The sequence below is a fragment of the Westerdykella ornata genome (assembly GCF_010094085.1).
Source record: "Westerdykella ornata strain CBS 379.55 unplaced genomic scaffold EI97scaffold_15, whole genome shotgun sequence".
In the NCBI taxonomy this organism is placed as follows: Eukaryota; Fungi; Ascomycota; class Dothideomycetes; order Pleosporales; family Sporormiaceae; genus Westerdykella; species Westerdykella ornata.
Window position 1 is genome coordinate 100,351 of NW_022986865.1, and position 20,254 is coordinate 120,604.

The 20,254-nt window shown below is 54.3% G+C and overlaps 9 protein-coding genes across 9 annotated transcripts; 5 read left to right on the forward strand and 4 right to left on the reverse strand.

Annotated features, from left to right (window-relative positions):
- The first annotated feature begins 683 nt into the window (after window positions 1-683).
- On the forward strand, window positions 684-1,486 carry EI97DRAFT_78863 (uncharacterized protein). The gene is made up of 2 exons (XM_033803080.1): window positions 684-766; window positions 820-1,486. The coding sequence occupies exons 1-2, from the start codon at window positions 746-748 to the stop codon at window positions 1,132-1,134; spliced, it is 336 nt and encodes a 111-aa protein (XP_033652698.1). The 5' UTR covers window positions 684-745; the 3' UTR covers window positions 1,135-1,486.
- EI97DRAFT_78828 (uncharacterized protein) lies at window positions 1,486-4,700 on the forward strand. Its single transcript, XM_033803079.1, has one exon. The coding sequence runs from the start codon at window positions 1,577-1,579 to the stop codon at window positions 4,613-4,615; it is 3,039 nt and encodes a 1,012-aa protein (XP_033652699.1). The 5' UTR covers window positions 1,486-1,576; the 3' UTR covers window positions 4,616-4,700.
- An 826-nt stretch (window positions 4,701-5,526) lies between these two features.
- On the reverse strand, window positions 5,527-6,963 carry EI97DRAFT_459469 (uncharacterized protein; the record flags this gene model as incomplete). The annotated part of the gene is made up of 1 exon (XM_033801009.1): window positions 5,527-6,963. One exon carries the CDS (start codon window positions 6,961-6,963, stop codon window positions 5,527-5,529), a length of 1,437 nt encoding a protein of 478 aa, XP_033652700.1.
- A 32-nt stretch (window positions 6,964-6,995) lies between these two features.
- On the reverse strand, window positions 6,996-7,938 carry EI97DRAFT_459470 (uncharacterized protein; the record flags this gene model as incomplete). Its single annotated transcript, XM_033801010.1, has 2 exons — window positions 6,996-7,288; window positions 7,458-7,938. 2 exons carry the CDS (start codon window positions 7,936-7,938, stop codon window positions 6,996-6,998), a joined length of 774 nt encoding a protein of 257 aa, XP_033652701.1.
- Window positions 7,939-8,362: 424 nt separating this feature from the next.
- EI97DRAFT_420715 (thioredoxin-like protein) lies at window positions 8,363-9,673 on the reverse strand. Its single transcript, XM_033797037.1, has 2 exons — window positions 9,157-9,673; window positions 8,363-9,005 (listed from the first exon to the last, which is right to left on the reverse strand). Exons 1-2 carry the CDS (start codon window positions 9,475-9,477, stop codon window positions 8,682-8,684), a joined length of 645 nt encoding a protein of 214 aa, XP_033652702.1. The 5' UTR covers window positions 9,478-9,673; the 3' UTR covers window positions 8,363-8,681.
- Window positions 9,674-9,946: 273 nt separating this feature from the next.
- Window positions 9,947-11,460, forward strand: EI97DRAFT_78935 (UDP-galactose transporter). The gene is made up of 4 exons (XM_033803082.1): window positions 9,947-10,269; window positions 10,332-10,419; window positions 10,470-10,853; window positions 10,904-11,460. Exons 1-4 carry the CDS (start codon window positions 10,036-10,038, stop codon window positions 11,350-11,352), a joined length of 1,155 nt encoding a protein of 384 aa, XP_033652703.1. The 5' UTR covers window positions 9,947-10,035; the 3' UTR covers window positions 11,353-11,460.
- Window positions 11,461-11,732: 272 nt separating this feature from the next.
- EI97DRAFT_78947 (uncharacterized protein) lies at window positions 11,733-12,743 on the forward strand. The gene has a single exon (XM_033803083.1). It carries the CDS (start codon window positions 12,176-12,178, stop codon window positions 12,695-12,697), a length of 522 nt encoding a protein of 173 aa, XP_033652704.1. The 5' UTR covers window positions 11,733-12,175; the 3' UTR covers window positions 12,698-12,743.
- Window positions 12,422-18,399, reverse strand: EI97DRAFT_434402 (helicase SWR1). The gene is made up of 5 exons (XM_033798622.1): window positions 17,685-18,399; window positions 17,361-17,603; window positions 16,852-17,301; window positions 13,019-16,796; window positions 12,422-12,953 (listed from the first exon to the last, which is right to left on the reverse strand). Exons 1-5 carry the CDS (start codon window positions 17,973-17,975, stop codon window positions 12,790-12,792), a joined length of 4,926 nt encoding a protein of 1,641 aa, XP_033652705.1. The 5' UTR covers window positions 17,976-18,399; the 3' UTR covers window positions 12,422-12,789.
- Window positions 18,400-18,896: 497 nt separating this feature from the next.
- Window positions 18,897-20,241, forward strand: EI97DRAFT_78926 (brix domain-containing protein 2). Its single transcript, XM_033803081.1, has 5 exons — window positions 18,897-19,101; window positions 19,152-19,210; window positions 19,265-19,332; window positions 19,381-19,494; window positions 19,552-20,241. The coding sequence occupies exons 1-5, from the start codon at window positions 19,009-19,011 to the stop codon at window positions 20,148-20,150; spliced, it is 933 nt and encodes a 310-aa protein (XP_033652706.1). The 5' UTR covers window positions 18,897-19,008; the 3' UTR covers window positions 20,151-20,241.
- Window positions 20,242-20,254: the final 13 nt, after the last annotated feature.

Below are 20,254 nucleotides of genomic sequence, written 5' to 3' on the forward strand. Positions count from 1 at the left end.
CTTTTATCAGACCCAGATCCGTCGCCAGCAGAGATCGACCTGGTGGAGCGCGTCATCGACTTGTTTTGTCCCATCAGCTATACAGCGAGCACATAGGAAGAGGCCTCCCAGCACCATATTGAGGCTTTTACTCCGTACGCATTTCTGAAACGATGGGAACTGCAGCGGCTCCTTTGTGTTTGTGAAGCTTTGGTTCTAGCTTCTTGCTCACATTCCTGGGCCGAATACACTCCATTCTCCCTGACGAGTTATCAGGTAAACGACCTCACACCAAACATGTCGTTGGGAAAAGTAGTGCAACTCCTGTTTAGAAGCTGCAAAGGCTAGAAACATTTTCACGTGCGATTGAACTCCCGTAGGCTAGGTTACCTAGTCAGCGCAACTCAACTGTCAACCATCTGATCTTGGCCATTGGTAGAGCTTCGTCTGATGCTTATTCTATCTACACTAGTGGAGGCGCTACACAGCTCATGGCAACGCCTGTTATATCCTGCGTCTCCTGGCTGCTCAGTTGGACTTGGAAACCTGTGGTGGTACAGGAAGTGCAGGGAAGCGCTCAGTTGGATGGAGAAAGCCGCGTAGTCGGGGCCTGCCTGCTCCGTATCCGCTGGAGCCTCGGCCCGGCCCGTATCACAAGTCTTTCTTGGACCTGACCACATCCCATCATTCACTACTACAGATCCATACCCCAATTCCAGCTTATAGGCCACCATCATCCCTCTCCGCCGAACAAATCCAGGCCGTCATGGGCTTCACCACGGGTTTTGTGAGTCGCACAGCTTGAATGCCATGATTTCGCTTTGTTAACTCGTAAATTAGCTCGGCGGATTTACGCTCACCTCTGCCGTCCTGTACCTGACTGTCGCGCTCCACCAGAAGAACCGCGCCACGCAAGCTTCGCTGCTCCGCCAACAGCGGCTCGTCCTCTCCACACTTGTCGAACCACAACCACCCGCGCTGGAGCCGACGCCCAGGGAAACCCCGGTAGGATTGACAGAAACATTGAAGGACATGTGGAATAGGAAACTGGAGGGAGCAGTGCGAACAATGTATGAGACCGACTGGAGGAGAGTAAGAGAAGATGCGGAGGACAAGGTCAGTGGGATTCTGGAGAAGATAAGAGAGACGAAATAGGTACGGCCACGAGCGTGGATTGCTGTAAGAAGTGGAACTGGTGGCTTTTCTCGTGCGGAGATACCCATTTAGCTTTGTGGATGCAGGTCGGTGCGAGAGATGCAGTATATGAAGACCCGGAGACTGCGTGTCGGGGCCCGTCTCCGGACTGCTACGATCGAACCCAAAAAGGCACGCACCAGCGCTTCTCACTGTCATTTGGTGGTGCCCTATTCTTCTCTCTTCTCCTGACTTGCCCGCACCTTTCATCTTCACTTTCATCACACCCACTCAACTTTCTATTGTCATCGCTACATCAACAATGCACGGACCAAGCCCTTTCTGCGACCTCAACTTCACCTTCAGAAAAACTCTTTCATTTTGAACCTATCACAATACACTGTGTTTTCCAACCTTCCTTCTCTTTCCTTCGTTATTTCCAGCGAATCTCCCTTGCAATACTATGGCGTCACACGGGGTCGTCCCGGATCTGTTTGACGATCGCTACCTGCAGCTCCAAGATGTCGCAGGCAACGTCGAGCCGTTTCCAATACCCGTGCCTCACGAGGATTATGAGCAGTACATCACCGTGTATGCGATAGGCATCCCGCTCGATATCTTCACCGCACTAATACAAGACTTTACGGATCGATACTCTATGGAAACCGGCGAGGAACTGTGGAGCTGGCTAGTACAGTGGAAAGTCGACAAGTCAGAGGACGGCGATCGCAGCTTGGCTTTCAAGAGACCCCGGTTGTGGACGGACAGATTAACAGTACCGCCCGCTCCATCAGCTTCAAGCCCGTCACCGAGGCTCCAGCGTGAAGATAAGAAATTCTACAAACCCCTCGGACGTCGGCGATTCGATCCCGAGCTAGCCAAATACGAGGAAGTCTTGAGAGTTTTGCTCGACATCTTCCAGGCGGAGCCGAACAAAGTACCGAGTATCATCGAGATTCTGTACGAGTTTCTGGATTATTACGAGGGAGACGGTTATGCCTTGAAATGCGCTATGCAGAAGGAGATCCCCAACCTTTGGGCGTTTGAACGCCCTCCGGTTGTTCTGCCCCACGGACATCCCAAAACACACAATAACGCGGTGCGGGACCCGGTGCCAGGGGAGGATGACGAAGAGTTTAGTGAGCGTCGACAATACGGAGAGAAGAGGTTTGGTCTTCAGGCGCCGAAAGTGGATTTGCCAATGTCGGTGGTCATCAACATGCCGCCCGCGGGGGATCATCTAGCGCGCACCAGGTACCACGCTGCCTGCTTCAAATCGCGCGAGCTGGCGCTCAGTCTGCTCAAGGAGGCCGGTATGTCGGAAAGACAGATTGACAATTACGTCGTCGGGCAAAAAGACCATCCGATGGATACGCCTGAGGACGGGCTAGGTGGAGGCTTCAAGCACTACAGGACTGACAAGTGGTTTCATCGAGAACTACTTGAGATGCGGGGCCAGGTTACAAAGCTTGATAAGTCTGTGGAGGCACTGATGAATGCAAGGCTGGATTATCAAGCACAGCAAGCGGCACATCGCGCAGAAGTGGAAGCTATGGACCTCAATACGGCCACCGAGGGTTCGTCAAGTACACTCCAGGTACCTGCTCCGCTAATACCCCACACGGCTTCATCCGCATTTCGAGGAAACACGCACAGTATAAGTCCCAGGAGAAATAATGAAGCTTTCGAGTTCCCGGAGGCCGTGGACCCCATCACGGAAGTACCGGGAGAGTTGGCCCCCTACCTCAAATCCAGGCTTTTCTCCGCCGCAGTATCTCAGCTCAACGTGCGTACAGAAGAGGATGTTGATGGCGATGATGAAATGTCAGAGGACGAGGAAGGATATGCAGACGGTGACACCAGCTTTGGTGGGAGCAGTGACCCTATGGATGTCACTCCACACACCTCCGTTACCGCCATTAGTCCCACAACTGCGACATTGGCATCCGCATCGAATTCGAACCTCGCAACGTATTTACAGCAGCTCACGCCTGCGCAGGCGGCTCGTCTAGCCCCTTCGTTGCTCAATCACCTTAGGCTGGTGTTGGCGCGCCACCAGGCCGCTCGGGCTGCTGCACAAGCCCAAGCTCGTGATTCTGTAGGTACTTCTGCTGGAATATCTCCTGCTGGGACGCATGTTGGACCATCTCATGCAGGGGTCGCTTCACTGCCGCCGGCCCAGGCTGCATCGAGTGCAGCGGTGGCAGATATTGCTCCTCTCGCAGCACCAACAAACGCAATGCTACAGATATCCGCCCTCATGCAGCCCGTAGCTGCAAATACTGGAGCACAAGGCCCACAACTGCTTCCACCTGTAGTCATGGCAAACAATCCCGGCATCACTGTCACAGCGCCGCCCACTTTGAGAGCCCAGGGCCCATTTCCCACTGTGTCGCAGCAGCAGTCCCTGCAACACAATAGCTTGCCGGCTACACAAGTGCATCAGCATCATCAGCAGCGTTCGGCCGTTTCACCGATTCCGAACCACTCACTGTTGACACCAGGTTTGCAGGGGCTGTCGTTCAGTGGCACCCCGTCAGGTAGTCTTTCGCCAACAGCGACCCCGAACCGTCCACATCTGACTCCGGGTTTACGCGGCCCTTCTGCCAACAGTGCTGCTGCCAATAGCTTCACCTCTCCCGTAATCGCAACGACCCCTTCACCTTCGACTGCCGCCGGCCCTTCAAGTCAGAATCTCCCTCTTCCACCCCCTCCGAGCATAGGTTTCCCGCCTCCTCGTCCAGGTATCCAGCGAGGTAGCCTCCCTTCTCCTCTTAGAACCTCCTCAACCATGGCCACGAGCTCCGGTAGAGCTCATGCCTGCAGTATCATACACCCTTACCGTGTCAGGTCTCCAGAGAGTTCACAGCCGCGCACCATCTGCATTCACTTTCCCTCCATCCTCCTCCCTCGCAACACCCTTCCAGGTGGCGAGGACGGTGACCAAGACAACGATGCCATGGACACGGACAGGCCCAAGGATAACTCAGGAGAACGAACCGATGCCCTCATGCTCGGCATCGAAGACATGAACACGGGCACAATTGAACTCTCCCGCGCCATCTTCCTCTCCGCAAACATCGGCTCCATCTTCCGCCGCAAAATGATCGACGGCAGTTACCAGCTCATCGAGAGGTACATTCCCCGTTTCGGATGCCCTCCCAGGACATACACCAGCAAGGGCAAGGGTAAAGCTCCGATGCCACGGGGTCATAGCGGCCATGGTAGCGCGTACGACAAGTTGATGCAAGCGCTTTCGTTCATGTACCAGCACGCTGGCTCTACAGACAGGGAGGAATTGCTGTCGAAGCGGTGGCGCGTCTCTCCGGGGATGATGGCGGAGACGGATAGGGGAGCGGTGTGGGAGGGGTGGGCGGTGGTGCTGGATAGGCCGATTGAGATGACGAGTGAGGAGAGGGATAGGGGGGCGCTGAAGGTGCGGCCGTTGAATTTGGATGCTCAGAGGATGAAGGAGATAGAGGAGATGCTGGAGGATTACTGATTGCGCCTCAAAAGAGGGGGGATGCCTTGGATGCTTGGGTCGCGAATCTCTAGTGGACATGATCTCAATGGACAAGCATACTTCGCGGTGACGGGCATGGACATGGATGAGAGGGATTTAGTGGTACAGTCCAGTGCAACAATGTAGTCTTCTCGTCATCGGAATCCAGGATCAATGGCAAAGTAAAAATCGTGATGTCTGCTCCTCCGTGAAGGCTCGCCTGATAGCCCCCCGGGGGTGACAGAATATTACCAGTTCTAGCAAAGAATTGGGACCTGTTTCGTTGCAAAACGAAAAGATCGCATTATATAAGGATCTGTAGGACTGCATTCCGCTATAGCTTAGCTTACAGTAAATAAAACGATTCACGGTAGGCTTCACTAACTTGAAAGAAGCGTAGATGTCTGAGGTTGATTAAGATCTAATACAGTTATTAGTGTCTCTTTGAGACTTACACGGGTGTATTGTGACCGTTGGCCTTGGGGTTGCTAGACTTAGTCACCCGTAGTGTGGAGTAAGTGCAGGGTAGTTCAGTCGGATTTGACAAGAGTCAAAACAGCCCTTAACCAATCCTACGGAGCCGCAGCCGCTAATAAACATGTCTTCTGCGCTGAGAGTTGTTATTTGTGCCTGAGAGATCCTGAAAGTCATGTCAAGTCTGCGGGGACTCAGCACACGTGGCCTAACTCTCGCGGTACAACTCTGGGGCCACAGATTGACTGGTACGTAGAATCTATCAACCGAATTCCTTTAAGAGATGTTCTTCACGGACCGCTGGCCACTACAAGCTCAATCTCTATATTATACGTATTCTCATACATTGCGAATCCAGAAACAAAATCTCATATTCTAATCGGTCTTCAGAACTTACCTATCACGTACACACTCACCTTCTTGAAGCCTGGCCTGGCCTATTCGCCATCCCCAAAGAGCGAGTCGTCATCATCGTCCCCAAAAAGGGAGGCATCATCTTCATCGCCAAGGACCGAGTCTGTCTCCGATGATGACGGATGGTCGGTCGCATCAGCTTCCGCTTCCTCTTCCTCAGACGCAGAGGCAATCTCTTCCGCATCCTCTTCGTCAGTCTCTACAGACTCTCCTACCACCTCGTCTTCCTCAACCTCCACCGTGTCCTGGACGAACTGGGAAGCCTCAGGCAAAGACTTCAGCCTCGGACGGTCCATTTCTGGCGCAGCCTCAAGTTCTGGAGTGAAGTGTACCTTTTTCCTTCTCGATGATGATGGTTTGATTGATGATCGCAGACGCTGCTGTGACCCGGTTTCCCTCCTCGCACTGAGCGGCGGAGAAACTTCTCCAGTTGTAGGCTCTGGCGTAGCGGCCTTAGTGGCCTCGGAAGCTGGTTTTGGCGAAGCTCCCCGGCTGGGCTTCGGAGACATGGGTTTCTCTGACACAGGAGAGGGGCTGAAAGTGCGTGCCCGTTTCGAGCTGGATGAATCTGACGCTTCCGCGCGCTTCCGCTTCGGCGAAGCGGCTTTAGGGACTGGGTCTTCTGGGGCTCCGGATGGTGATACAGCGACGGGTTCAGAAGAGACCGATTTGCGGGTACGCTTGGACGGTGCATCAGGGGAAGGCGGAGATGCAGACCGTTTACGCTTTGCTGAAGGGGTCTCACGAACTGGGTCCTCTGGAGCCGAATGGGATGCTGCAACCGCTTCAGGAGATGCAGATGTGCGTCTACGCTTGGAAGGGGTGGGAGAGGAGGAGGAGAAGGATGCGGATCGCTTTCGCTTCCGTGAGATATCTTCAGGCGGGAATGAAGAGCGACCATTTCGGCCGCTCGAATCCTCCCCTTCCTGGCTGTTTTCCTCTTGCTGCTTCTTCTCGGCTGCTGTATCTTCCTCCTCCATTTGCTCTTCCTCGGCCCTCTTCTTCTGCTCCTCCTCGTGCCTCTTCTTCTCCTCCCTCGCCTCTCTCCTCTCTGCCCGCTTCCGATCTTCCTCTCTCTTCTTTGCCTGCTTCTGCTTTTGTTCCTCCTCCTCCTTCAGGCGCTGCGCCTCCCTGAATTCCTTCCGAATGCGCTGATCATGGGGCAAGGCAAGCCTTTGAATCTCCTCAGTAACCCTCGATCGAGACGCTTTCAGGGGTCTCCACCATCTAGGCAACTGCGATCGATTCCGTCCTAACTCTTCCATCCGCCTATTCTCATTCTCGAACTCCGCCATCAGACGGTCCGCTAACCTACCGATGCGATAAGGAGAAATGCATACATCTTTGCACTCTTGATCGTGCTCTAGCCTGGTTTGGCCTGGACGCAGCATATCCCTTAACCGGATTTCCCAGGTCCCACGAGCGTTGTCGGGGTCGTCAAGATCCCAATGAAGCTCCATTCTTCTAAGAGCACAGAAACAGATATTGAAGTCTACCATGCGTCGAGGGGCTGCGCCGTGGTAGTGGCACTGTCGGTTCTGACTGCATCGTGTGCAGTGTTGCTCACAGCGTTTGTCCGCATTGCACCGCCTGCAGTGTCGCTCACACGGACGGCCCCTATAGCATCTTCGACAGTGTTGGTCGCAGGGGCGATTCCAGGTACACCGCCTGCAGTGCTGTTCGCATAGCCATTCCTCAGTACATCGTCTGCAGTGGCGCTCGCATGGTCGATCTCTAGAACATCGCCAACAATGCAGTCCACATTGTCGGTCTTTGGTGCATCGTCTGCAATGTAGGTCGCATGGGGTATCCCTAGTGCATCGACTGCACGTCCGGAACGTGTCGCGCCGTCCGGTGTCGCGCGTTTTCAGGAGAGGCTGCGTGGGATCATACTCCTCAACCTCCCTTAGGTTCGTAGCAGGAGGAGGAGAACAAGAAGGACGCGCTACCCTACTATTATAAGCAGCTGCAGCAGCACGTTTCTCAGCATCACGCTGAATAGAATCACGTGCATCCCGCTCAGTTTCCGCCAACAGTCCCATGAACACCTCTCCCTGTTTTCTCGGTGGTATCTTCTTCTTCCTGGCCTCCTCCCTCTCCCTCTGCTCACGCTCTGCCACTTCCTCGTCAGTTTCCAACGGCCCAAGAGCGCTGCCTTTCATTTCCAAGGTGCGTAAGTTAGGATTAGCTGCTTGCTTTTGTTTGGCATACTTCTCTTGGATTTCCTTCTCCTTCTTCTTTTTCACTTCGGCAGCCTCCTCGCGTTGGAGCCGGGCGGAAATTTCTTCCCAGCTCTCGACACGGGGTCGTGGCAACTGCTCAGGCGGAGCGACCGTGAAATGGGGAGCTTGGGTTTGGCGGAGCATCTGACCCGCTGAGGGTTCGATGGGACGGGTGGTGGTTCTTTTCTTGGGTTCGGGCTTTTTGGGCGGCATTGTGGCTGTTGGTGCGGTGCTCGATCCCTAGTAGTGTGGGTTTGTTAAGGGGTAGTGTGTGCTACAGTGCATTGATTTTGGTTTTGTTTGTACCAAGGATGGGACGAGAACGAGTAAGACAAGTGTAGAGACTTCAACCTGGCGGGTATGATATGTGAAGTCGAATGATAAAAAGCGATATCTCGATAGACCGAAGATTCCAAGAGCTACTTTATCAAATAGCAGAGGCATGGCAATATAAATGATCCAAGCAACCGTCGAGTGATTTGGCCAGTGTAAAATTAGGACAAGGAGAACAATGCGTTTGTCCTGGGCTGCCGGTCTGCTGCTGTCAAAGGCCAGGAGATTGGCATTGTATTGCTGGGAGGCACTGACGAACGTGACAACAGGAAACAATTGAACAAAGCAAGGGAATTTGGAACATAGGACATTGATCATTGCTGTGAGAATACTGCTTCTTTGTAAGTTCCTGTGCAGCCACAGCAAGGTACCTGCATGGACAATTCTGAGGTGTCTTTCCATCCACCCCAGTAGTTTCGCCTCATCATGGCTTTGCTGACTTGCTTTGTGTGGTACAAACTACCGGCATTCGCAGCACCGTTTTTTGAGCGCTCTTGCGGCCGGGGAATGGTGTTCCGTTTACTGCCGTCCTCTTCCCATCTGCGAAGAGGGAAGATGTGGCTTGATGCGCTTCGAAACCCTCAGTGAGCTATAGATAAATGCAGGATCACCGTATGACTCGCTCAATCCCAATCATCGTCGTCATCCTCCTCCTCCTTCGCCTTTCCCCTCCTGACGTTCCACCCGGCCTGCGTCTCCTCCTCTTCACCCACTTTCTGCCTTTCGAACACGCCCGCACGAATCAACCGGGCTTCCAGATCGCGCGTGGTGAAGCTGTCTGGCGTGCGGCCCAGGCCTTCGAATCCAATGATGCGGTCTACGCTTATGCCGTCTATGAAGGCGATGACGCAGGGGAGGACTTGGATCTTGAGTTTGGTGACGAGGAAGGGACAGTTGTCGACATTTATTTTTAGGAGGCGGGCTTCGTAGTGCGAGGGGGCGAGGGACTGATAGGTATGAGATGGGAATTGAGAGGGATGCGGGACAATATCAGAGTAGGAAAAAAAAAAAAAAAAAAAAAAAAAAAGAAATGAAGAAGAGAGATAACAACATGAACAGAGAGATTAAGTGATATTTGTTTTCGATTATGGCACTCACCTCCAAATGTCCATCCATCACCCTACATCTCCCGAAATCCGGCTTGAAAAAGTGCACCACGCACTTCTTGGTACTGGTCGTGATATCCAATAGGACTTTCTCATCTTTGATCTCAGCATACGTCCCATGATCGCTCGCCCTCAACTGCTTCGCCCGATTGTATTCGGCATGGAGCTGCTGCAGACGCTGCTCGCGAAACGCATCCAGCTCGCTGTCGTCGTTTTCGAGCGCAGCTATCAGAGCATCTTCGTCGTCTGAGTCATGGTTATCTTTTGTGGCGTTATCGACAATGGCGGCGACTTTGGAGTCTAGAGACGCCATTATTGGGAAGACTGGTTGAGTTTGGATAGGAGCGTTGGGCCAGGTATAGGGGAAGGGGAAGGGAGTGAGGTCAAATCTTCGATCACGTGACCGTGAAGTTGAAGTCGAAAAACTAGTTTCCCCAATGTCAGAACGTATGTTTGAGAATAAGGGCCGACGGCAGGAGTTAATATCGGAATCGTACTCCTAATCTTTTCTAACCCACCATGCGCCCCCTTAACACGTACTCGCCGACGCGTCGCCGGCAGGGGCACATGCAGTGGAGCCCAGGGATTTGCGGGCAAGGGGTGGCTTGGCACCCGTCCATCATTGTAAAATTAACATCGACCGTTGGACCCTCATTGTCAGCTCCGTGCACATCATAGGATTCCGTGTCTGACAAAACCCGTCGATTGTTCGGTGCGGCTCCTTTCTCTTCCACTTCCCCTCCGGTAGACGGTTCGAGTACTGTGGTAGCGCCTCTTCGTCACTCGTTCATCTCCCTCCGTACGCTCCTTTGACCCCCGGAATCCACCCAAGTCGCAGCCTCCTCATCGCACTCCCGCGAGCCTCTCCACCATGGCCGACGACAAGAAAAGGGACGACTACAAGATAGACATCCCCGAGCGGAGCGACGCCTATGCCCGCGCCCCTTCACCCGTCATGCGCAACTCGCGATCGCATTCCTTGACCGAGAACTCAATGATCGCCATCCTCTCGTACTGCGGCTCCTCGATATTGATGACCGTGACCAACAAATACGTTCTGTCGGGCGTGGACTTCAACCTGAATTTTTTCCTGCTCTGCGTTCAGGTAAGCCTGGTGTTACCTCTGGAGGTTGGATCGGACGTGGCCTTTGGCTGACCCCGCTGTAGTCTGTCGTGTGCGTCGTTGCGATCCAGACGTGTAAGACTGCTGGCGTAATCACATATCGGGACTTCAACAGCGACGAGGCGAAGAAATGTACTTGATATGGACATACTGGTATCAGGACGAATGCTAACTCGTCCCAGGGTTCCCCATCTCCCTCCTCCTTATCGGCATGATCTACACCGGCACCAAGGCCCTCAAATTCCTCTCCATTCCCGTCTACACCATCTTCAAGAACCTTACTATCATCCTAATCGCATACGGCGAGGTCCTCTGGTTCGGCGGCTCCGTCACGCCCATGACGCTTTTCTCCTTTGGTCTCATGGTCATAAGCTCCATCATTGCTGCATGGGCAGACATCCGCCATGCGCTGGGCACCATTGGGGAAGCCACTACCCAAGCGACCGACGCCATATCAACCCTCAATGCCGGATACCTCTGGATGCTGTTCAATTGCTTCTGCACCGCCTCCTACGTCCTCGGCATGCGCAAGCGCATCAAGCTGACCAACTTCAAAGACTTTGACAGTATGCCCGCTCTCCCATATACATAAAAGATCCCTCTAACGATTCCGCAGCAATGTACTACAACAACCTCCTCACCATCCCCATCCTCCTCGTCGCCTCGCTCTTCATCGAGGACTGGTCCTCGGCCAACATCCTCAAAAACTTCCCCCCCGACCAACGCAACTCCATCATCCTCGCCATGGTCATCTCCGGCCTCTCCTCCGTCTTCATCTCCTACACCTCCGCCTGGTGCGTCCGCGTCACCTCGTCGACGACCTACAGCATGGTGGGCGCCCTGAATAAGCTCCCCATTGCGATTAGCGGGTTGATCTTCTTCGACGCGCCGGTCACGTTCGGGAGTGTGAGTGCCATCTTTGTGGGGTTCGTGTCGGGGATTGTGTACGCGTTGGCCAAGGTGAGGCAGTCGAGGAAACCGAAGGATACGCTGCCTACGCATAATATGCCGATGATGCCCGTGTCGGCTAGTAGCCAGAGCATGAGGGATGGACTGAAGTCATAGGGGGTAAAAGAAGAGAGTGGGGAGAAACCACAGGGGAATGGAGGTGGGTGTTGGAAATTCGTCGGTATTGCATAGAGGGCGCAAGTTTTCCCTTTTTTTCATATGGGATTTTTGGGTTCCCTTCTTCTATTATCTTATCTCCTTCTGATTGAAGGGATTCGTTCCTGGTGTCCAGGTTCGAAGAAGACCATGTGTGTGTGCGGTTTCCTCTCCACATGTGCGTCTCCTCTTCTCTTGCTTGGCCTTGTTGTATTGCAACATACCTATTTACATCTCGGCTTTCCTATTATTCGAGAATTTTCTTCCTCGATCTTCCCGCAGTTCTACAAGTTGGCGCACGGCGTTTATGGTCGTCTATTTTTCTCTACATGTATACCGGACGGATATGTCAGGCGCGCTAGATGTGTAACAGTATCGAATTACAGGACCATCGATAGTACAGTACTTCCACTTCGCGTGTTCAGTGCGATGGCACGCGCTGAATCGAGTCCGACGTAGGTCTCTGGAGTTGCAGCCGTGCTATCCAGCTGGTTCCATCGCTGAATTGGAGCTGCCGCAGGATGTGTAGGCCGCCCATGCTGTATCCGGCGGAGGAGAGCCGGCAGGTGAGTTGGCCTTCATTGTTTGTACGTTTCTGCTTTACGGTGGCGGCGAATTTCTTTAGAGAGGTCCAATTGTTCCAATGTGGTGTCGTATGTTTCCCAATTCAATGGGTCGGCATAAGCGGCGTCCAATGCGTCATTGTCAAATGTCATGAAGGGAACCCTGGGAACTTGGTATTCTTTGCCCTGGCGAGCGTGAGTTGGCGTTTCGTCTCACAGGGATGACTAAGTTCGTCATGATTCTTCGAATTGCTAATGTACGCTTCGTCGCCTCTGCGTCATGTGTCGTGTCCGCGATACCTACAAGTTTCCCCAATGCTCGGCTTCGTCTGTTCATTCTCATCCCCTCTACACAGCATCTACGTCTGTTCCATAATCGTCCTCTTGTAGCTAGCTTACGATTGTTCACACATAGCAAAAGCTCCAATGCAGGGTGTTACTTCACTAGACCCTTCAAAGACTCAGTCTCCCAGAAAAGTGTGAATGATAGTCTAGTATTACACACACGCGCACTGCTGCACTACTGCACTGTATCCCATTTTATCCAATACACCCCACGCCGCCAAACAACCCGATCCGCACATGTCAATAATCGAGGACGGAGGCGGAATAAGTCCTCCCATGCAATTCCCCTTCCCTTCCTTTCCCATCGGGTCCTGCTCACCAACCACCCCTTTCTACGCCGGCCAAACAGAACAAAAGAAAGAGCAGCCTGCAGATGCAAGTGCATGCACTCACACTAACAAGGTGAGATAGTGTTGTTACATAGGGTTCCACGGTCCCCCTGCTCTCTTCCTTTCAACTCCTCTTCTTCTCTTCTTCCCTTCCCCATCGTCTAAATCTGCCCATCCGCAACAGCGAGCCGCTGCCTCGCCGTCTTCGCCTTCTTCGACATGCCGCCCTTGCGCCTCTTCCCGGATCCGGGCCCACCACCTTCCATAGCAGACACGGGCGTCGCCGCTCCGCTGGGCTTATTACTCGTATCAAAGTGTCCTTCGCCTGTGAAGCCGTTAGCATCCTGTTCTGCTCTTTGGGCAAGGGTGCCAGGGAAACGTCAAACTTACCCTCATGGTACATCTCATCCAAGCTCGCCTCTACCCTCTTCCTCTTCCTCTTCCTCCCCGGCGGCGCATTCTTCTCCGCCTCCGCAAGCTCTGCTTCCTTCTTCTCAATCTCCGCCGCCTGGTCGTCGTCCGCAAGCCACATGGCGATATCCTTGGTGCGATTCTCGCGAGACCGCGTGTTGAAGTCGACTTGGGCGCCCGCCCCACCCGAGATGACCACGCGCTGCACTTCTTCCTTTTGCAGCGCGCGCTTGCGGATCCGCTCCTCAATGGTGCCGCGTGTAATGAGGCGGTAGACGGTGACTTGCTTGGTTTGGCCGAGACGATGGGCGCGATCCATGGCTTGGGAGTCGATGGTCGGGTTCCAGTCCGAGTCGTAGAAGATGACGGTGTCGGCGGACGTGAGGTTGATGCCGAGACCACCAGCTCGGGTGGATAGAAGGAAGACGAAGATGCTTGGGTCGTTCTGGAAGTCGGCGACGGTATCGCGGCGGTCCTCGAGCTTGGTTGAGCCGTCCAGCCGGCAGTACTTGTAGTTGCGGTAGGTGAGGTACTCCTCCATCAGGTCGATCATCTTGGTCATCTGGAAGTACAACAATACACGGTGACCGTTCGCCTTGAGCTCCTTGAGCAACGAGTCCAGTCGAGCAAGCTTGCCAGAGTCGCTAACAAAGCGGTGCATCGAAGGAACTTCGACGTAGGTGTACCTGGCCCTCTTGTTCGTAGGGGGTGGCAGCCGGCTCCGATTGGGCAGTGCTGCAAGGTCAAGCTTGGCGTCCAACATTGCTTGTTCCGTCTTTTCAGACGTGCCAAACAAGGCAGCCCGCATCGGGACATTGAAGAAAACCCGCTGTTTTTCAGCAATGACGCCCTGGCTGGAGCAGTACAGCTCGATAGGCGGTGCGGAAGCAGCTGGTTTGGCACACCTTTCAATCAGATCAAGCCCTGTATCTTCGAATGCGGACTGTGAAACATTCAGGAGGTTGCGCATATATCCTTCAGTGGTGATCTCGGCCAGGGGCTTACGATCGTGGCGTTCCGCGATGTTGAACAAGGACTGCTTCGGAGTATAAGGGCCGTTCTCCTCGTCATAGAGGACGCTGAATCTCCCAAGACGATCCTGCCTGTCGCCCAAGTCCACAGCACGTTGGAACACATCTTTCCTGGCAATTCGCGACACCTCTGTGGCCGAATGGTCGACAAATCGAAGCCATGAGAAGGCGCCATTGTTCCTTGATGATTCTTGAATATGATCTGCTCCCCAAACGTTCATGAGATGGTATAGATAGCGCCCTCTGAAGCCGGCCTTCGGATTCTCGGATCCAGGAATGTCCAAGCGGCCACCGTTACGGCAGATGAGACGTGGCAAGCGGTACTCGATGAAGTTGCGCGTCGAATAGGCGACTTGAACGTTTTGCCCTTCGCGCAGGAAGGAGGCAGTCTCCGCAAAATGCGCAAAGGAAAATGGGGACCAGGTGTCTGCCCGCTCAAACAGATCTGGATGATTGCAAACCTTTCGGAACTGCATGACCAGGTTCATAAGCGTGGCACTGTCTTGCTCGTCGCCGACCGCCTTCTCGATAAGGTCCATGAAGCTGATCTTGTTCCGCAGGCTCGTATAGTATGCTCGTTGGCGATAGGTGAGGTCACAGAAGACGTCGAGTTCGATCTTGTCGCCCAACTCCTTCTGCACATGCTTCTTGACACGGCGCAACATGAACGGCTTAAGAATCATGTGCAGACGTTTGAGCTGATCCTCATTGAGCTTCGTATTGCTCTGGGCGTGGCTTTCGATGTCCTTGGAGAACCAGTCGCTGAACTCGTCATGAGAGTCGAACAAGCTTGGCATGATGAAGTGCAAGAGCGCCCATAATTCCTGCATATTGTTCTGGATGGGTGTACCAGTGAGTAGGAGACGGTTGCGGCAGTGGAAGCCCAACAGACTCTTCCATCGCGAACTCTCAGAGGACTTGATGGCTTGCGCTTCGTCAAGGATCATGTACTGCCACCTGATCTTCTGGAAATATTGGGCGTCCTTGACCACGAGCTGATACGACGTGACCAGAACATGGAACGACGACTCTCGGGTGTAGGTTGGATGCTTCCGATCCCAGAATTTTCGCAGAACCTTTCGGTCCTTGCCACTGCCCCAGTACGGCAGCACCTTGAGATCCGGAACGAATTTGGTGATTTCCTGCTGCCAATTGTGGAGCGTGCTGGCAGGTGCGATGACCAGGAAGGGACCCCATACGTTGTATTTCTCAGCGAGGTAGGCCATGACGGAGATGGACTGCACTGTCTTGCCCAAACCCATTTCGTCTGCCAAAATACCATTGATGCCTTGCTCGTACAGGTTGACCAGCCAGTTCAGACCCTTCATTTGGTATTCTTTGAGGGTGCAGTTGAGCAACTTCGGTTGCGGCACTTCGAGATGCTCCGGCAGACTGGTCGGGTTCTGGAAGTTCATCTCGCCCTCCTCGTCCATCTTGTTGTCGATATTATCGAACTCGCGTGCGCGATCTTGGGCAAGTTGTACGGCATTCCTGGCATTGTTCGCGGCGATGGCGTCAATGACGCTCTGGTCAGCGTTGTCGAAGTCAATGTCCTCGATATTCAACTTCGCACCCCCAGAATGAACCTGTTCCGGGTTGACGAGGGGCTGAGACGGTCCTTCGGTTTGCGCTTCGACTGCCGCGTCCTTGTCGTCGGTAGACCGCTCAATCTCATGTGTTCTGGCCTTCTTGCCGATAAAGTGCGAGTACAGTTCGGTCTGCGAGATGAGGAAGTTGAGTTTCCGCTTTTGTCGGTTCGCTTCTCGTTCCGCTTCCGCCCTCCTGGCATTCTCCAGCTCTTGACGTTCGGCCATCTTGCGCTGGTCGCGCTCATCGCGCTCATTCTTCTTCCAGAAGTTGAGCATCTCGCGCATGCTCCTCTTCGCTCTAGCCTGGATATCCTTCATGCTCTTGTTCGTCCGCATCTGCCATCGTCGGGCCTCCTTTGAAGCAAGCTGTGCCGTCTTACGCAGATTGGACTGCTTGGTGGACAACGAGTTCTCCTTGATACGGACCACTTTGGGAACATCCTTCCTAGCAATGTCCTTCCAGATCTGATTGAAGAGGTTGATATAAGCCTGTGAGTTATACGAGGTGAGCACAGTCGGGGCGAGGTCCTCGGTCTGGCTACGACTCTTGAGCGCTTCCAAGCGAGCTTCTTCCCGGGGTGCAATGGGCGGAAGTTCATCTCCTCGGTCGAGAGCAGCTTGGCCAGCAGCCGCGGCGTCCTTCTCCGCCTGCTTCTGCTCTTTGCTCTTCTTGAGTCTGCCGCCGGCGCCACGGCCTCTACGCTTGCCAGCCACTCCAAGAAGGTCGTCGGACGCCTGGAAAGAACTCATCGTACCACCCTCGAGATTGGGCGCGTGGGGCGTGACCTCTCGAATATCCTTACTGGGCGCATTCCCTTGCAGAAGTTGGCTGGTCGTCTTCGCCTTCTTCTCGGCCCTCTGCGCCTCACGCAGATGTCGCTCCTTCTCCTCCTCGTTCTCGGCCTGGCCGGCCCTTGCGAGGGCTTCGGCACGCTTGGCCTCTTCGTTCTGAATCGTCTTTTCGCGCCGACGCTTGCGTTGCATGTCCTTTTTGCGCTCCTTCTCCTCGGCAATCTCCTGGTTTTGCACCACTTGCCATGCCTCCTGTCCATGCTCCTCCTCGTAGTTCTTCTTGAGATACTCGCGATGGGCGGAAAAGACATCGATGAAGCGGTTAAGCGTGACGGTCCGGCGACGCTGCGAGGTGTCAGTGAGCTGATGTCTGTGAGCTCTTTCATGGATGACGGCTTACCTTGCGCTTCTGGGATTCTACCTGCTCGACCTCAAGAGCGCGTTTGCGACCACGTTGCAGAAATTCCTCCCTGTCGATCTCGAAGCCCGGTCCATCTACGTCACCCATCTCATGGGTCTCAATGTGTGCCAGCTCGGCTTCCACCTGAGCTTCATCTGGGACTGGAATCTCGCGAGGCTCAGTCCGCTGTGGCGGTGGCAGGGCAACAGGTGGAATGCTGTCATATCTCCTATTCATCATGGTCGGGTCCGGCGGCATGTGCTCTAACGGAGCGGGTGAGGTCAATGGCTCTTGCTTGTTGTAGTGGGGCGTAACAGACGGGAGTTTCACTTTCGGAGGCTCGGAGTTGATGGAAGAGAGAGGTTGGTGCTTGGCCAGAGGAGGGGCGTCATTGCCTGATGACATGATGCTGGAGAGGGACATGGGGTCGGCTCTGGTTGGTGGCGGAGCCTGTTTGCGAATGTTGTTAGTGCAAGGTCAGATAAGGGAACACAGAGCGTGTCACGTACCTCGTCCTTTACCGACGACCTCGCCGGATAGTGTTGGGGGGCCCCCCGACTCAGCGGAGGGTATGCTGAGGGGGAGACGGGCGAATGTGACATGGTCTCCATGCCGGCCGAGGTGCGGCGCTGCGAAGGGGGTCGCTGGAGGGGTGAGTGATGTGTGAAGGAGGCAGCTCCAGGCGAATGGAATGCGTTGTCGTAGAGGCCGTCGGGTGGACGAGCTTCCGGGTAGGTGTGGGTGTCGCGCGTCTGGGAAGATGGAAAGTCAGCTCGGAGATGCTGGTCTGATGAAGGGCGTATCAATGACTGCCGGGGCTGATGGGAGCATACCACAGGGGGATAATGACCATCATAGCGCGTGGTGCCTTGGCTTGGACGGCGGTCGGCGTGGTCAGATGTAGGGTCGTAGTATTTCGGGTTCGGGCGCGGCTGGTAGACGGCGGCGGTGATGGGCGGCAGCTCGGTGGGCGGCGATGCGGGTGGGAGATGGTGGTGATGGGAGTTGTAGGAGGGGTGGGTTGAGTGATGCAAGTGAAGCGGCGAGTGATGTGGTGGTCGATTCGCGGAGGGAGAGTATTGCGGCGATTGGGGTCTGTGGTAAGCTTGTCGTTCCCCTGACATTTTGTCGAGCTGGACCTGGGGGCGGCGCGGGCGCGTCGCAAGACAGCAGCAACACGGCGAAAAGGAAAAGTCGGAGGGCGTGGTGTTCAGGCCATGGGGTGGGCGCAAGAGGCCTTTTGCACCGGACTTGGAAGAGGCTGTTTGTTGGAGGGAGGGCAGGGCGGCGGGAGCGGCGGCAACTCTGGGCGCGGGTCGTGGGTCGCGGGTCTGCCCTTCTGCCCTGCGTGGAGAAGCTCGCCGTAGTGGTGATGCGATGGCAGCGCCCCAGAGAGGGCGTGGGTGCGGACGACACTAGCGGGGCGATTGGGGAGGATGAGGGAATGATGGGGACGATGTGTAGGGCGAGGTGCAATTGGGTTATGAAGGAGGAAAGCTTGGAAGGGCAGGCCGGCAGGCACGGGGACACGGAGGCGTGAGAGGAAATGGTGATGGTGTGGGGAATTCCCCGACCTGGGCCGTGAACAAGCAGATGGATGGGCACACACAAAGTCTGATGAGACGGTGAGCGCACACACTGCAGGATGCACAGTCGGTCTTCCTTGATTTCAATGCTTCCACTGCGTGTTGCGCGATGATAAACCTACTTGTTGGTCTTTGGTGGTTCGATGTGCCCTGTCATGGAGAAGGGAGGTGGCAGCTGGCATTGGAGAGTCGCGCTTTTCCCTACCTGCCAGGTGCGGTCTCAAGGCTAGCTAGCTGCCATGATTCGTTTGCAGATGTGTTGTCTCTTTTTCCCTTTGGCTCTCCTTTTCTTTCATGTTCCTCCTTTCAACCGCCTTTACACTTCTCCTCCTCCATCGTCAGGTGATTGGCCGACTGCGCTCCCTCTTGTGAACCTGTGAGCTTTCCAGATGTCGGATGATGTGGGTAGAGTTGTGGCCCGTGCCCAAACAGCCCTTGTCCGCCTTGTCGCGCTAGATCCCTTGGCGGAAATCTTGGTATCAAAAGTTCTCGAACCTCCACCTGTGAGCATACACAGGAAAATCATACGGAACCAGCCATTCTACACCCACATTGACAAGCTGCCGAAGACATGGCCGCCGTATATAAAACCTTGTCGGGTGACAGCAACAAACATGAGAAAGGGACCGAAGGACGCAAGAACAGGCAGCGAGTCCTCATTTTGGTGGGTTTCTTCTGTGGACAATTTCGGGATTGATGCTTACCATGGTACAGAGTTCAAGAGGCGTCACATATCGCCATCGCCACTTGCTCCAGGACTTGTACAATCTCATGTGAGTTCGGCTGATGCATTTTGAGGACTTTACAGTTTCTGATATTTTTCCCAGGCCACATTCTCGGAAAGAGGCAAAGCTAGACACCAAGACCAAGCTCTACCAGCTGAACGAACTCGCTGGTAGGTTGACTTCTCTGGTATTTTCCACCCAGTTACTAAATCCTCTAGAACTCTACAACTGCAACAACGTCCTCTTCTTCGAAGCCCGCAAAGGCAAGGATCTCTATGCTTGGATGAGCAAACCTCCCAACGGCCCAACCGTCAAGATGTACATCCAAAACAGTACGTTCACCCTTGTATTTCACAATCTTCCATGCTCCAAGACTAACCGCTGCTCAGTCCACACCATGGAGGAGCTTAACTTCATTGGCAACTGCCTCAAAGGCTCCCGCCCCATCCTCTCCTTCGACGCCGCCTTCGAGAAGCAGGCCCACCTGCGCGTCATCAAGGAGCTTTTCACGCAGATGTTCGGCGTCCCCAAGACGTCGAGAAAAGTCAAGCCTTTTGTAGATCACGTGATGGGCTTCACCATCGCCGACGGAAAGGTATGGGTTCGCGTGTATCAGATCAGCGAGTCCGAGCCGGGCAAAAAGAAGCCCGCCGCGAACGGAGAGGCCGAGGAAACCGCGCCTGCGCCCAAGAAGAAGAAGGGTGGTGAATACGATGTCGAGCTTGTGGAGATCGGTCCTCGGTTCGTCATGACGCCTATCGTGATCCAGGAGTCGAGTTTCGGCGGTCCCATCATCTACGAGAACAAGCAATTCGTATCGCCCAACCAGATCAGAGCAGATTTGAGAAAGGCGAAGGCCGGCAGGTACAACCAGCGGACCGAGGCACAGCTGGAGAACAAGTTGAAGCGTGGAGAACTGGGTTTGAACACTCATGGTGGAAGGAAAAAGGAGAAGGATCCTTTGAGTGATAGTGTTCTGTTTGCTTAAGTGCTAATGGTCTGGAAGGCAATGGGTGCGGCGTTTTGGCTGGTTCATATGCATTGTGTTAGATGGATACACCCCCTGGACTACGGCGCAAGTGGATTGGGTAC

Coding starts and splice junctions, on each gene's coding strand:
- EI97DRAFT_78926 (XM_033803081.1), top strand. CDS start 19,009: ATGGCCGCCGTATATAAAACCTTGTCGGGTGACAGCAACAAACATGAG. Junction 19,102..19,151: donor GGCAGCGAGTCCTCATTTTG/GTGGGTTTCTTC, acceptor ACCATGGTACAG/AGTTCAAGAGGCGTCACATA. Junction 19,495..19,551: donor CAAGATGTACATCCAAAACA/GTACGTTCACCC, acceptor ACCGCTGCTCAG/TCCACACCATGGAGGAGCTT.
- EI97DRAFT_78863 (XM_033803080.1), top strand. CDS start 746: ATGGGCTTCACCACGGGTTTT. Junction 767..819: donor TGGGCTTCACCACGGGTTTT/GTGAGTCGCACA, acceptor CTCGTAAATTAG/CTCGGCGGATTTACGCTCAC.
- EI97DRAFT_78828 (XM_033803079.1), top strand. CDS start 1,577: ATGGCGTCACACGGGGTCGTCCCGGATCTGTTTGACGATCGCTACCTG.
- EI97DRAFT_420715 (XM_033797037.1), bottom strand. CDS start 9,477: ATGGCGTCTCTAGACTCCAAAGTCGCCGCCATTGTCGATAACGCCACA. Junction 9,006..9,156: donor TGATGGATGGACATTTGGAG/GTGAGTGCCATA, acceptor CATACCTATCAG/TCCCTCGCCCCCTCGCACTA.
- EI97DRAFT_434402 (XM_033798622.1), bottom strand. CDS start 17,975: ATGTCAGGGGAACGACAAGCTTACCACAGACCCCAATCGCCGCAATAC. Junction 17,604..17,684: donor ATGGTCATTATCCCCCTGTG/GTATGCTCCCAT, acceptor CCATCTTCCCAG/ACGCGCGACACCCACACCTA. Junction 16,797..16,851: donor TAGAATCCCAGAAGCGCAAG/GTAAGCCGTCAT, acceptor GACACCTCGCAG/CGTCGCCGGACCGTCACGCT.
- EI97DRAFT_78947 (XM_033803083.1), top strand. CDS start 12,176: ATGACTAAGTTCGTCATGATTCTTCGAATTGCTAATGTACGCTTCGTC.
- EI97DRAFT_78935 (XM_033803082.1), top strand. CDS start 10,036: ATGGCCGACGACAAGAAAAGGGACGACTACAAGATAGACATCCCCGAG. Junction 10,270..10,331: donor TTTTCCTGCTCTGCGTTCAG/GTAAGCCTGGTG, acceptor ACCCCGCTGTAG/TCTGTCGTGTGCGTCGTTGC. Junction 10,420..10,469: donor CAGCGACGAGGCGAAGAAAT/GTACTTGATATG, acceptor AACTCGTCCCAG/GGTTCCCCATCTCCCTCCTC.